This window comes from Hippocampus bargibanti, linkage group LG10, assembly GCF_051943395.1.
Source record: "Hippocampus bargibanti isolate YZ-2025 linkage group LG10, ASM5194339v1, whole genome shotgun sequence".
NCBI lineage: Eukaryota > Metazoa > Chordata > Actinopteri > Syngnathiformes > Syngnathidae > Hippocampus > Hippocampus bargibanti.
Window position 1 is genome coordinate 3,355,890 of NC_142743.1, and position 14,778 is coordinate 3,370,667.

Below are 14,778 nucleotides of genomic sequence, written 5' to 3' on the forward strand. Positions count from 1 at the left end.
GGATAAATACAGAGGGTTGTGTCAGGAAGGGCATCCGACGTAAAAGCTTGGCCAAAACAAACATGCGGATAGAACCTCTAAAGATGGAGGACACTGATTTGCTGTGGCGACACCTTGAAGGGAAAAGCCGAAAGGAAAAGAAGAAGAAGTAGTAGTAGTAGTAGTGTTGCGCTAGTCATTCTGGCAGCAGTCTTAGCGTTTTAACAGTAACCAAAATGGTAACTTTTTGTACCGATTGAAAGTATTCACGAGAAAAATGATGGACAGCAGTGTCAATCATTGGTCTGGGAACTCGACATTTTATTCTGCGCATGCGCTTAAAAAGGCTTCACAATTTCCGGGTATCACATGATCAGCTCGTTTCGCAGGTGATAATATCAATCATGAAATTTCCTCAATCGTGTCTTTGCCTCACACACACATTGACACACGCACACTCAACACTCCCACTCAAAGACATGTTCACAATTTCATGCAGCAAACAAAAACACGAAAAACGTGAACGTACGAGAGGGATCGCACTCACGCCCACGACGATCCGTGCCGCGTCCATGTCCACGTCAGGCCGAGTCACGTTCCCATCAGGCCGCCGCCCATCATATGCTGGAGAGGCAATGGTTGCCGTGTCCACCATTGTTCCCTGGCGAATTGGACCTTTTGGGAGACTGTTGGGACTTCTGGAAGCAGTCCCTTGAAGGAGGGGTACTGTCATGATCTGGTTGGCGACCAACAGGTGGCTCTGCCGGCCCCGCCTGCACTTGCACAGGTGCTGGTCGTCTCGATCAGTGGCAGACTGCCACATTCGGATTGGCGACCAACGGGTAGCGCTGTCAACCCTGCCTGCAGCCTCGCAGGTGCTGGTCGTTCTAATCAGTGGCAGTCAAAAGGACTCCCGGCACGACCATTCGGCGTCGGTTCATTGTATGCATTGTATGCATTGTGTATGCTCTGAATACTGTGCATGTGTTTGTTTCATCTTGGCAGATTTTTACTCTTGTTTTTTTTTCATTGATACTTTGTTTTTTTTCTGTTCAGATTATTTTAATGTTTTTGATTTTTCTTTCTGTTGACTTTATTTTAAGACAACTTTTCAAATACAACCTGCTGCTCCCTCTTGCCTGCTTTTTGGGATCCACAACTGCCATCACCACCTTGCAAACCGTGACATTGTACAGCCGCCACCATTTCAAGCTCAGATAACTCCAGTCACATATCATTTAGGAATTAACTCTCTTTTTTAACGTGATAAATTGTGGCAAATATATTTTCCTGTCTTTGGAGGCTATATAGCTTGCTAGCTTTCCAGCTAGCTAGGTCACTCAGTCTACTTGACGTTTGGATGAAAATGACTAAAAGCTAGCTAGCTTTCTAGCTGGCTGGCAAGCTATCTGTTGGCTATCTGTTAGCTAGCTAGCTGTCTGGCAGGCTATCCATTAGCTATCTGGCTTGCTAGCTATTAGCTAGCTTTCTATCTACGAATTTGAGTTATTGAGTTATTGAGTGAACGCTGGCGCTCTTGAGAGTTTTGAAAGGCGCTTATAAATGAAATGTATTATTATTATTATTATTATTATTATTATTATTATTACGGTCTTCCGACCGGATTCGCTAATGTTGTCGTTGAACCAGGACAAATGAGCGTCAACGGGGTGGGAATCTGCCGTGCATTTTTATTGGAGAACATGGAAGGAAGAAAAGCAAGGAGAGTGCCAAAGCCAGTCCACCATTAATCACGGCCTTGAGCGAAGACGCTTGGGGGTGGCAAAAGGGGGGCGCTTACTTCAATTGCAGCCGTCAAAGTAGTTGCTGACCTGGTAACACTTGCTGCTGGCCGTGCGGAAGATCTTCCTGTTGGTTGGTGATAGTGATTAGACAGAATAGAAGTTATCATATTTAAAAGTCCCATGCTTAGCTGGCCAACCAAACAAGAGGCCCACAGTAAAAGCGCAGAGGGCCTAAGGCAGGGGTGTCAAAGTCATTTTTTGCCGCGGGCCACATTGTACTTATGGTTTCCTCTCGAGGGCCGTTATGAATTTGTCATTAGAATGTTTAATCCCCTCCACATATTACATATAGAGTGCATAACAAATTAATGAATAACTAGTTTTCAAATATGAAGTGAAGAATAATGATTGTTGTTATGGTTTACATCCAAAAATATGAAATTTAGGTGAGGATTTTAGCAAGCATCATGGAATTTCACACGTTTGATTTGTTTTCGCGGGCCAAAAAAAATGATGTGGCGGGCCGGATTTGGCCCCCGGGCCTTGACTTTGACACCTGTGGTCGAGGGTCTGAATTAAACAGACACAGCCTGTGAACCTGTCATCTTCATCTAGGAGATTTGGCCTTGGACAGAATTTAGGACTTGGGAAACTCCTTTGTCATAGGAGTGAGTAATTTAGGACTTGAAACTCCCTCACAGGAAGAGCTCATTGGCCAGGTTACAAATTTATCAGTTCATGGAAAAGACAACCAATTAAAATACCTATGTTTTATTGCTTAGAGCTGTTGGTGCTTAGAACGTCCAGGGGCGTGGTATTCTAATCAAGAAAACTATGTTTGACGAATGTATCACTTTATTTGCATATACGTACTCTCAATAAATAGCTTGGTAGAGGGCTGCTAAATTTGGGCGTCTGTCTTGAATGGCTAAGACCCTGCCGACAGTAAAAGACAATCTTCCTCAAGTCAAAGTCAAAGTCAGCTTTATTGTCAAATATGCTAATATGCATGACATACAGCACAGATGAAATTACTGTCCTCTTGGACCCAGCATGCAATGCACTTATAATGACTTCCTGTCGCCTTTCCGATGCGCCGCCAGTCCGGATAGCGTCTGCTCTTAAAGGACAACTGACACCTCTGGACACATGTCCATAATTTGTCAAATGACTTCTGCCGAGCGCATTTGACAAAGATTCCACCACATATACAGTGATACCTCGGCTTACGAACTTGATTAGTTCCCAGAAAGTCTGTGTAAGGTGAAAAGTGTGTCTTCCAAACATTAATTTCCCATAAGAAACCATTAAAATGACAATAATCTGTTCCCAGGTCCACATAAAACATCATTTTCGACTGAATAAGCCTTAAAACCACACAGAATAGACCTTATTTTATGTATGTGGATTCGTCCAGAAGGTTCCCAATGTGATGTCACGAACATGGGGGTGGGACTTTCTGAATCTCGCCAGTTTTGAGCTCATTAGCGGCAGTTTTGGCTATTTATTTGCTAGCTATTGGCTATCTATCTAGCTTGGTAGCTTTTCTATCTATTTGAGTTACTTCCGGGTTGAGTAAATGCTGACGCGTGTGGCTGCCACTGCTCACTCACAGGAAAAAATGATCCTGTGATTGTAACGTGACCTTGACAGTTTTGAAAGGCACTTAGAAATGAAATTGATTATTATTATTATTATTATTATTAATTATTATTACAGTAAAGTCTCGTTATATCAATATCGGATATATCGATACTATTTCTATGCACGCACGGAGAAAATTACATGCAAACAGGGTCGGATATATCGATAGTCCCGGTTATATCGATATTTTTTCGGACTCCCTTGAATATCGATATAACGAGACTTTATTGTATTTACGTTTTCAGACTCGTGTTGAATATTCTCTTGTTTTCGTCTTCTCGGCAGTCCCACCTCCACCTTGAATTCCTCAGTCATACCGACAGCACACCTCACAACTGTCTTACAGTCATGATACATGTCTAGCACCGCTCTGACATACTTTTTCGTCACTCCAGACTTCCTCATGCAATACCACAGCTCTTCTCTGAGCACCCTGTCGTACGCTTTCTCCAGATCTACAAAGACACAATGCAATTCCTTCTGACCTTCTCTGTACTTCTCTATCATCATTCTTAAAGCAAACACTGCATCTGTCATACTCTTTTTTGGCATGAAGCCATACGGCCGTGTATACCGTGTATATATATATATATATATATATATATATACAAGTACCTCGGTATATCACAGGCCAATGGCCACCTCGAACTTGCAACAAGGAAAGCGGCTACGACCAAATACCTACAGCAGGTGAGGCAAGTCCTCAGAAGCCAGCTCAATGGCAAGAAAAAGACCCGGGCAATAAACAGCTATGCCCTGCCAGCGATCAGATACCCTGCAGGAATAATAAGGTGGCCAAGGGAAGAGATTCAGACTACGGATGTTAAGACCCGAAAACTCCTCACCATGCATGGAGGGTTCCATCCCAAGTCCAGCACCCTGAGACTGTACACAAGCCGTAAGGAAGGAGGCCGGGGACTAGTGAGTGTGAGAGCCACTGTCCAGGATGAAACATCCGAGCTCAATGAATACATCAAAGAGAAGGCTCCAACGGATGATGTACTCAGAGAATGTCTCAGACAATGGGGAACAGAGGATGAGGTGCTGGAAGAGGGACAATCATGGGAGGAAAAGCCCCTACACGGGATGTACCACCGAACCATAACTGAAGTGGCTGATCCCAAGAAGTCCTATCAGTGGCTAGAGAGGGCTGGCCTAAAGGACAGCACAGAGGCACTCAACCTGGCTGCCCAAGAGCAGGCCCTGAACACCAGAGCCATAGAGGCAGGGATATACCACACCAGACAAGACCCAAGGTGTAGGTTGTGCAAAGAGGCACCTGAGACAATCCAACACGTAACTGCAGGGTGTAAGATGCTGGCAGGGAAAGCCTACATGGAGCGCCATAACCAGGTGGCTGGCATAGTCTACCGAAACATCTGTGCGGAGTATGGACTGGAAACCCCAAGGTCAAAATGGGAAACACCTCCCAAGGTAGTAGAGAATGACTGAGCAAAGATCCTGTGGGACTTCCAGATACAGACTGACAAGATGGTAATGGCCAACCAACCAGACATCGTGGTCATAGATAAAGGGCAAAGGAAAGCCGTTGTCGTGGATGTAGCAGTCCAGAGTGATGGAAACATCAGAAAGAAGGAACATGAGAAAATGGAGAAATACCAAGGGCTCAGAGAGGAGCTGGAGAGGGCCTGGAAGGTAAAGGTGAAAGTCGCGCCTGTGGTGGTCGGAGCACTCCGGGCAGGGACCCCCAAACTCGACGAGTGGTTGCAACAGATCCTCTGGTAGAGAATCCGAGCTAAAATGTGGGACAGACACCACCCATGGTGGGTGAGACGAGGATTTATATACAGTAAAGTCTCGTTATATCGATATTCAAGGGAGTCCGAAAAATTATCGATATAACCGGGACTATCGATATATCCGACCCTGTTTGCATGTAATTTTCTCCGTGCGTGCATAGAAATAGTATCGATATAACCAGGACTATCGATATATCCGATATCGATATAATGAGACTTTACTGTGTGTATATATATATATATATATATATATATATATATATATATATATATATATATATATATATAGTCCGACACCTTCAAAGAAGTACAGATGACTGCTGATGATGGTGATTCGTGTCACAGCCAATTGCGGTAACTTCATAAATAACTTTACACAAGTAAATTTACAAATTCCTAGTGGACAAAGCAGTCATTTCCAACGGAGGAGAGCACTTGAGCACCAGCGGAGGCGAATGAGTAAGCTAAACAGAGTTATCGATTCGGCGCTTGGATCGCGGAAGTTTGATGCATGTTTACTCATTTAGTCATACTGCATGCTAACTGTAAGCTTACCTGGTGAAAGATAGCCATCGCCATATTAGTGGAGCAAACCCAATCGGACAAACATCCACTTTCCATCTTGTCAGTTTTTACTCTGTAGCGCTTTACTCGGTTACTCTTTCTCTCTCGTCTCAACATCTGCTCGAATTGTGGTGGTCTCCTTTGTGCGTGTGCGTAAAACCCACCCCTCTGTCTTCTACCACAGATTTTAACCAATAACGGGCGGCTTTATGGCTGATAATAATAATATATTTCATTTATAAGCACCTTTCAAAACTCTCAAGGTCACAAGATAAAGGTTTTCCTGTCGGTGAGGAGCGGCAGGCACATGCGCCAGCGTTCACGCAACCCCGAAGTAAATCAAATAGATAGAAAGCCAGCTACCTAGCTAATGGATAGCAAATAAATAGATAATAGATACCCAGTTATGGAGGATGTGTGAAAAAAATAGATATTTTGATTATCTGGCTGGCTGTTAGTTAGCTAGCTGTTGGCTATCTGGCTATGTATTAGTTATTTATTAGGTATCCATTAGCTAGCTGGCTAGCTATTAGTCGTTTAGCTGGCAGGCTGTTAGCCATCTGGTGATAAGCGGCTTTATATACTGGACGAAACGCAGCTTGTGCGCCATCTTGTGCATTTTATGGGTGCTACATCGGAGTCCAGATCTCCTTCACCGGTTTCATCGCTTGCAGACGGCTCAAATTGATACGGAAGGACTTCTTTCATCGATTGCAAACATTTATGCTTTCCTCTTCAGAACTATTTGAATCATATTCATAACTGGATGAGTAACAAGAAAGCATCTTCTCTGAATCTGAAGCCATTGTTTTGATTTTAGAGCAAGCATGTAAATTTCTCCACTGTGAGACTAGCAAAGGCAAATCCAATCCAAGGCAGTTTGTGACCCAAAGTGACGTCACGAACAAGGGGGTGGGACTTTCAGATGTCCCATTCGGCCCATTTGTGGCAGTTTTGGGACAATTTAAGTCATTTTTATTGGTGTTTTGCATTTGACTAAAAATATCAGCCTGCATGTTTTGGGTATTTTATATGCTATAAAACGTTTTTCTGATATCAGTGAGGAAACAAAAAAAATGTGTCGGTTGACCTTTAAATCGGTGTCTCGCATTGTGCGTGACATGATGAAAAAGTGGGCGAGGCGGACGGTCACTTACCTCCAGGTTTCAGTTTTCACAAAGCAGTCCACGTCATTGGCAATGTCATCGTCGATGAACGCTGCAAAGGGGTTGAGGAAAGCTTATGGAAAGGGCAGAAACACACACTTCACGCATACCGGACGAATGCCTAGTCACCGTTTTGGGAAATGACCCCCCCCCCCCACAGGGAAGTGTCCGGGAGGCGTCCTAGCAAGAACACTCGGCGTGGCGCCTGTCACATTTATTACCCTCCCCGTAGGGACCGCCGTGCACCGAGCTCCCACATTGGGTTTTCATACCAGGCCGCCGGTGGGCCACGGGCCTTTCTGGGATTTAAAATGCACCTTTTTGGCCGAATTACCCGGTGAGCTTTGCTATATGTCGGCTATCGATGCAACATAGACTAGATGACTCACCGCTGCAGGATGTAATGCAGAAGTTGTTGGTCCAAGGATTATTTGCAAAGCAGAAATCCCTGTCGGACAGCTGGAAGACTCCGTAATAAGTGTGGGAAGACAGATGATCGGAAGACAGATGATCGGTAACATGGCGTCGCCGCCGGCGGACGCCTCCACCGGCCTCCTCTTCCGAGGTCCACAATCCGTCGACGTGTCTCTTCAGTGCCTCGATCTCGGCCTGCTGTGCTATCTGGACCGCGTCCGCCTCAACAAATTGAATGGAGCTGTTGACAGGCACAGCTCCGACTGTTATTCTGTTAATTGGGCTCGGTGTCCTGGTTGATGAAGACTCGAAGGGTCGTGTATTGTTGGTTGTTTCTTGAGCTGCAGGAGCTGCTGTGGTGGTGGTTGAACCTCGACTTGCTGGGGCTGTGGTGGTGTTGGTTGTTTCTTGGGCTGCAGGGGCTGTTGTGGTCGTGGTGGTTGAACCTCGACTTGACGGAGCTGTTGTGGTATTGGTTGTTTCTTGAGGTGCAGGGGCTGTTGTGGTGGTGGTTGTTGAACCTCGACTTGCAGGAACTGTTGTGGTGTTTGTTGTTTCTTGAGGTGCAGGGGCTGTTGTGGTGGTGGTTGTTGAACCTCGACTTGCAGGAACTGTTGTGGTGTTTGTTGTTTCTTGAGGTGCAGGGGCTGTTGTGGTGGTGGTTGTTGAACCTCGACTTGCAGGAACTGTTGTGGTGTTTGTTGTTTCTTGAGGTGCAGGGGCTGTTGTTGTGGTGGTTGTTGAACCTCGACTTGCAGGAACTGTTGTGGTGTTTGTTGTTTCTTGAGGTGCAGGGGCTGTTGTTGTGGTGGTTGTTGAACCTCGACTTGACTGAGCTGTTGTGGTATTGGTTGTTTCTTGAGGTGCAGGGGCTGTTGTGTTGTTGGTGGTATTTTGAGGTGCAGGAGCTGTTGTGATGGTGGTTGAACCTTGACTTGCTGGGGTTGTGGTGGTGTTGGTTGTTTCTTGGGCTGCAGGGGCTGTTGTGGTCGTGGTGGTTGAACCTCGACTTGCAGGAACGGTTGTGGTGTTTGTTGTTTCTTGAGGGGCAGGAGCTATTGTGTTGTTGGTGGTATTTTGAGGTGCAGGAGCTGTTGTGGTGGTGGTTGAACCTTGACTTGCTGGGGCCATGGTGGTGTTGGTTGTTTCTTGGGCTGCAGGGGCTGTTGTGGTCGTGGTGGTTGAACCTCGACTTGCCGGAGCTGTTGTGGTATTAGTTGTTTCTTGAGGTGCAGGGGCTGTTGTGGTGGTTGTTGAACCTCGACTTGCAGGACCTGTTGTGGTGTTTGTTGTTTCTTGAGGGGAAGGAGCTGTTGTGGTGTTGGTGGTATCTTGAGCTGCAGGAGCTGTTGTGGTGGTGGTTGAACCTCGACTTGACGGAGCTGTTGTGGTATTGGTTGTTTCTTGAGGTGCAGGGGCTATTGTAGTGGTGGTTGAACCTTGACTTGCTGGGGCTGTTGTGGTGTTGGTTGTTTCTTGGGCTGCAGGAGCTGTTGTGGTGGTGGTTGTTGAACCTCGACTTGCAGGGGCTGTTGTGGTGGTGGTTGTGTTTTGAGCTGCAGGGGCTCTTGTACTGTTGGTTGTTTCTTGAGCTGCAGGAGCTGTTGTGGTGATTGTTGTATCTCGACTTGCAGGGGCTGCTATGGTGGTGTTAGTAGTTTCTTGAGCTGCAGGGGCTCTTGTGGTGTTAGTTGTTTCTTGAGCTGCAGGGGGGGTTGTGGTGGTGGTGTTGGTAGTTTCTTGAGATGGTGGGGCTCTTGTACTGTTGGTTGTTTCCTGAGCTGCAGGGACTGCTGTAGTGGTGTTGGTAGTTTCTTGACCTGGTGGGGCTATTGTACTGTTGGTTGTTTCTTGAGCCACAGGGGATCTTGTGGTGTTAGTAGTTTCTTGAGCTGCAGGGGCGGTTGTGGTGGTGGTTGTTTCTTGAGCTGCAGGAGCTGTTGTGGTGGTGTTGGTTGTTTCTTGGTCTGGTGGGGCTATTGTGCTGTTGGTAGTTTCTTGAGGGTTAGGGGCTGTGGTGGCGTTGGTTGTTTCTTGAGCTGCAGGGGCAGCTGTGGTATTGGTCAATGGTGGAGGTGTAGGGGCTCTGGTGGTGTTGGTTGTTTCTTGAGGTGCAGGCGCTGCGGTGGTGGCGGTTGTTGATTGGGGGTAGTCCAACATGGTCGTCCTGACCATGTTGCTGTTCAGATTTGACATTCGCTCCACTTCACATATGACTGCAACGCATAAAGACAATGTGATGAAGAACATATGTTTGTGTCCAAACCTTTAACTCATTGACTGCCAGACGCTGTGCAGAAATGGGTCCAGTGCCAGGGTCATTTTCATCAATTGCGGTCATCAGATGTCTCACCGACTGACAAGATTCTCTCTTTAAACCTTTCAAGGCCAGCAGGGAGCTTGATGGCGTCTTGGAGTCGACTCTTTAGTTCACATCTTGTGATCATGCGCCCCCGGGACGGGCTCGGCGCCAGAACCGCCAGGACCAGCGGCAGCATCAGCAACTTGAATCTCATGTCAGGATTGGCTAGGACAACAAAATGAAAGGGTCCAATAGGAAGGAGTGCCGAGAACTGGGCAAAGTATCCTTGAGGAAAACAAAGCCACCAACCGGTTTGACGCTCATCCAGTGACCGCAAGGACTTGAAGATCTGAAATATGGGGGGGGACCCCAGCCTGGGTAGGGAAATAATAATACATTTCATTTGTAAGCACCTTCCAAAACTCTCAAGGTCACTTTAGAGTCCCTGGTTCAGTTTTTCTGTGGGTGAGCAGCGGCAGCCACACGCGCCAGTGTTCACTCAACCCGGAATAACTGAAATAAATAAAAAGCTAGCAGTTAGCTATTAGATAGCTAATAGATAGCCATCTAGCTAATAGATAGCCAGCTAACCGGCTAGCTAGCTAGCCAGCTGGATAGCCAGCTAACTAGCTAGCTCACTAATAGATAGCTAGCTAGCTGGATAGATAGCTAACAGATAGCCAAGTACATAGTGCCCCGAATCTCCATCTGTTTTCTCATCAAAACATGCTATGTTAAACATGCTATGCTTCATTGCTAATAAAAAATAAATGACAAAAAAAGCGATGTGAAGCCGTTAAAAAGCAATATTTGATGACACGCGAACTATGTTGCTTTATGTTGACTGGCGGGTGGAGGTAGACAGAGTGACATCATAATTACAAGTCTGATGAGATCATCAATCCCAGCATGCCGTAGGAGTATTATGGGGGTGGAGCCTCAGGGTGAGAGGGGGCGGAGCGACGCTAACAGCTAACGTCCCAGCAAGTGGTGTTGATCTTTGCTATATTGCTTGGAATGATGAGAAATTATTTACATCAACACTGAAAAAAATCATTAATTAATATGATGATGATTATTATTCATCAGATTTGAATGGGGTCCACTGCCTGCCTTTTTTTCAACAATGATAATAATACAATTCTTTTCTTAGCGCCTTTCAAAACTCTCAAGGTCACTTTAGAGTCACAGGATAATTTTTCCCTGTGGGTGAGCAGCGGCAGCCACACGCGCCAGCGTTCACTCAACCCGGAAGTAACTCAAATAGACGGCCATCGATCCAGCTAGATAGCTAGACAACTAATAGACAGCCAATAGATAGCTAGCCAGCCAGCTAGCTAGATAGCTACTAGATAGCTAGCCAGCCAGCTAGACAGCTTTATGCTCAAATTTGTTAGCACCTGTTATTTCTCAGTGTGTTAGTAATACAGATTCAATTGTAAACGCCTTTCAAAACTCTCAAGGACACTTTACAGTCACGTAATTTTGTGCGTTATACTCAAATAAATACGGTATTTAATAAAATGTGCTTTATCAATAACAGGGAAAAACAACATTCAAGATATGTAGTGTCATCTAGGATGTTTGCTGAAGTAGTCTAACTTGAGCATGTTTTCGCTGCCAATTAAACCAGTCAAGCATTTTGGCATTTTGGGGAGGATTTCTCAATAAATAAATCACCCCTCCAAATGCGTCCGTGTCTCCAATGGATGCAACAACATTGCCACCGGCCATTCCTGAGACTTCACAATCATGACAAAACAAGCTCGCCGACATTGAGGTACCTCGCGAGAGATATTGTGAATACAGTAAAGTCTCGTTATATCGATATTCAAGGGAGTCCGAAAAATATCGATATAACCGGGACTATCGATATATCCGACCCTGTTTGCATGTAATTTTCTCCGTGCGTGCATAGAAATAGTATCGATCTAACCGGGACTATCGATATATCCGATATCGATATAACGAGACTTTACTGTACTAGTAACTGAATGTGAAACTCCAAACTGAGATGTCCAGATGCTCCTCTACTTACGAACATTTGAGTTACGAACAACTTTTTGTAGTAACATATGTAATAGTCTCTCCAGTGCATGTCTTTATGGAGCATATATTTCATTCAGCGTTTATATTTCAGTATAAACCAATACAGGCTACTTATATTTCTAGTGTGTCTGCTTGAATCTGTTGCTGTTGCAATATCACAACTTCCAAGATGTACAACCCAGAACTCCTTAAGACACTTTATCCATTCCATCAACGACCATCACAAAGCTCAATAAAATGACTTTTATATACAGTACAGTTTATTTCTTTCAATTACAATACAATAACACATTTATTATGCATAAAATAAGGTCTATTTGTGTAGTTTTAAGGCTTATTAAGTATAAAATTATGTGTTAAGGGGACATGGGAAATGATTATTCTCATTTTAATGGTTTCCTATGGGAAAAGTGTGTTTGAAATACACACTTTTCGCCTTACACACACTTTCTTGGAACCAATTAAGTTCGTAAGCCAAAGTACCACAAGGTATGTCATTTGTAGTTTTTATCTTGCCTTAAACTGACGTTGTTATCAATTTTGCTCATATGCTACCTAGCTAGCTATTTGCTATCTATGAGCTATCTAGCTATCTGCGTGGCTATCTTGCTAACTATCTCGCTAGCTATCCATTAGTTGTCTGGCTATCAAGATAGCTGTCTAGCTAGCTATCTATTAGCTATCTATTAGCTATCTATTAGCTAGCTAGCTAGCTTTATATCTATTTGAGTTACTTCCGGGTTGAGTGAACGCTGACGCGTGTTGCTGCCGCTGCTCACCTACAGATAAACTTATCCTGTGACTGTAAAGTGACCTTGAGAGTTTTGAAAGGCACTTAGAAATGAAATGGATTATTATTATTATTATTATTATTATTATTATTGTTATTATTATTATTATTATTATTATTATTATTATTATTATTATTATTATTGTTATTGTTATTGTTATTGTTATTATTATTATTATTATATATCATTTTGTGTTTGGGAGCCTTTTACTGAGCGAGTTGCTTGTTCTGTAGCCACAAAGGGACATATGTCTTCTTGTGCCGGTCCCAAGCCCGGATAAATACAGAGGGTTGTGTCAGGAAGGGCATCCGACGTAAAAGTTTGGCCAAAACAAACATGCGGATAGAACCTCTCAAGATGGAGGCCACTGATTTGCTGTGGCGACCCCTTGAAGGGAAAAGCCGAAAGGAAAAGAAGATTATTACACTCCTCCGAAGCCGTGGGTGTAAACCGCCGAGTCCAACACACCCGCACGCACACGCCCCCTCACCCGCGCCAAGGCTCCCAAACGGGGGCCACAGTGCCCTCGCGAAGGAAAACGTACGATTTCTCACCAAATCGCAGCGTCGCTTGGATCAACCGCAGCCTTGTTTGTGTCTCTTTGACTGGCAGTCGATTTGTGTGTTGGGAGAGTGAGCGCTTGTAGAAAAACCTGTTTGGATTTTTGGACTTTCTACATCCTTCTTCGTCATTTCCCCCGCTCTCCTTGGATCAGAGTCAAAAGTGCGTGCCTGCGGCTTCTCGGTGAGGGCTCGGAACAAATGCCTGACGGCGACTGCGTCACCTTGCTTAGAAAAGCCCTTTGGACTGATTTTCATGGACCGCTAAAAGGGGTCCAGAGATAGCCAGAATCTGCGTTGTACACGCGGTGAAAAGGGTGGCCCGAGAGCCGTTCCCCTCGTGATATCCCATGCGGGAACGTGCCGGGTGGGCCTCTGTACCGCTTCGGTGGCGAACGGAATCACCGCTACGGGTGACGAATTTGGTATTTTGGGCTAATTGTATCGGCAATTGTTGCTCGGTGACGTGGTTGTGGGTCAATGGCTTGCTTCTTTGTGAAGTTGATTGAGAGTTCAGTCCCACATCAGAAACAGATCATCTTGATTGCCAATAACAGCGATACCTCGGCTTACGAATGCCATGGCTAACGAAGTTTTTGTCTTGCGAACGTTAAATTCATGAGAATTTAATCTTGGCATACAAACTATTTTTTGGGATACACACAGAGCGCCACAATGAGTGATGTGTCGTTTGCGAACGACCCCGTTCTCCTAACAAGGAAATGGCGGCCGACTATTTTTTGTCCTCTATTCCCCGCCCCCAGTCTTCGGGTAAAACCACACGTGATTGGTCAAGAACGACAACAGTGGGTTGGGGTTACAGAAGCACAGAGCTACAAGCATTAAATAGATATGCAGACGACAGAGAGAGAGCGAGAAATGGGATAGAAAACAGTGAAATTTGGACTCGTTTCAACTTTGATAGTTCAAAGGCAGAGTGTAGACTGCAAGGTTAAAATATCCCAGAACACGATTGATGAGGAACTAGGTAAAATTATCGCAGAGAAAGCACGGCAACTTCATTCGGATATCGTCAAGAGGCAACCTGGAAGGTCGTCATCCATTAATAATTTCAAGGCTAGCCACGGATGGTTCGACAACTTTAAGCGTTGTACAGGGATTCATAGTGTCATTCATCATGGTGAGCCAGCCAGTTCTGATGATAAAGCAGCCAAAGCTTAAAAGGAATCAGTCCTCTAGATGGCCACTCCATTCCATCGAGCCATCACAAAGGAAAATAAACCGACTTTATTAAACAGTACGGTTTATTTCTTTAATTACAATACCATAGCACATTTATTATACATAAAATAAGGTGTATTTTGTGTGGTTTTAAGGCTTAGAAAATTAGAAAATTAATTTTTATGGGGACCTGGGAACGCATTATTCTCATTTGAATGGTTTCCTATGGGAAATGAATGTTTGGGATACACACTTTTTGCCTTACACACTGTCTGGGAACCAATTAAGTACGTAATTCAAGGTATCACTGTATGTAGAAGACACAAGGAATTTGTCCCTGGTAGAACACGCTGCACTAGTATCATCATAATAAGAATGGAGGCACTAAACAGTTCATTTTGGGTTACTGTTGAGAGAGTTAATGGCGACGGGATAGCTGTTTAAATATCTGCTGGATTTGGTAGCACCTGGCTGAAGGGAGTTGCTGCAAAAGGTGGTGGGCAGGGTGTGGAGGCTTCCAGTAGGATTTTCTGCGCCCTCGTCTTGGTTCAGAATCAGAATCATCTTTATTAGCCCAGTATATAGAAGACACAAGGAATTTGAACCCATTAGAATGTTTAAA

The 14,778-nt window shown here is 44.7% G+C and overlaps 1 protein-coding gene across 1 annotated transcript; it reads right to left on the minus strand.

Annotated features, from left to right (window-relative positions):
• Positions 1-1,650: 1,650 nt before the first annotated feature.
• Positions 1,651-13,055, minus strand: LOC148892125 (uncharacterized). Its single transcript, XM_089006384.1, has 6 exons — positions 12,969-13,055; positions 9,884-9,948; positions 9,626-9,799; positions 7,248-9,488; positions 6,850-6,910; positions 1,651-1,848 (listed from the first exon to the last, which is right to left on the minus strand). Exons 3-6 carry the CDS (start codon positions 9,786-9,788, stop codon positions 1,782-1,784), a joined length of 2,532 nt encoding a protein of 843 aa, XP_088862510.1. The 5' UTR covers positions 9,789-9,799; positions 9,884-9,948; positions 12,969-13,055; the 3' UTR covers positions 1,651-1,781.
• Between the last annotated feature and the right edge of the window lie 1,723 nt (positions 13,056-14,778).

Bases quoted from the DNA above. Each gene is read 5' to 3' on its own strand.
- LOC148892125 (XM_089006384.1), bottom strand. From the start codon at position 9,788: ATGAGATTCAAGTTGCTGATGCTGCCGCTGGTCCTGGCGGTTCTGGCG. The intron at 6,911-7,247 runs GTGAGTCATCTA...ACCCCTTTGCAG, and splicing joins CTGCATTACATCCTGCAGCG to CGTTCATCGACGATGACATT. The intron at 1,849-6,849 runs GTAAGTGACCGT...ACCAACCAACAG, and splicing joins GTGAAAACTGAAACCTGGAG to GAAGATCTTCCGCACGGCCA.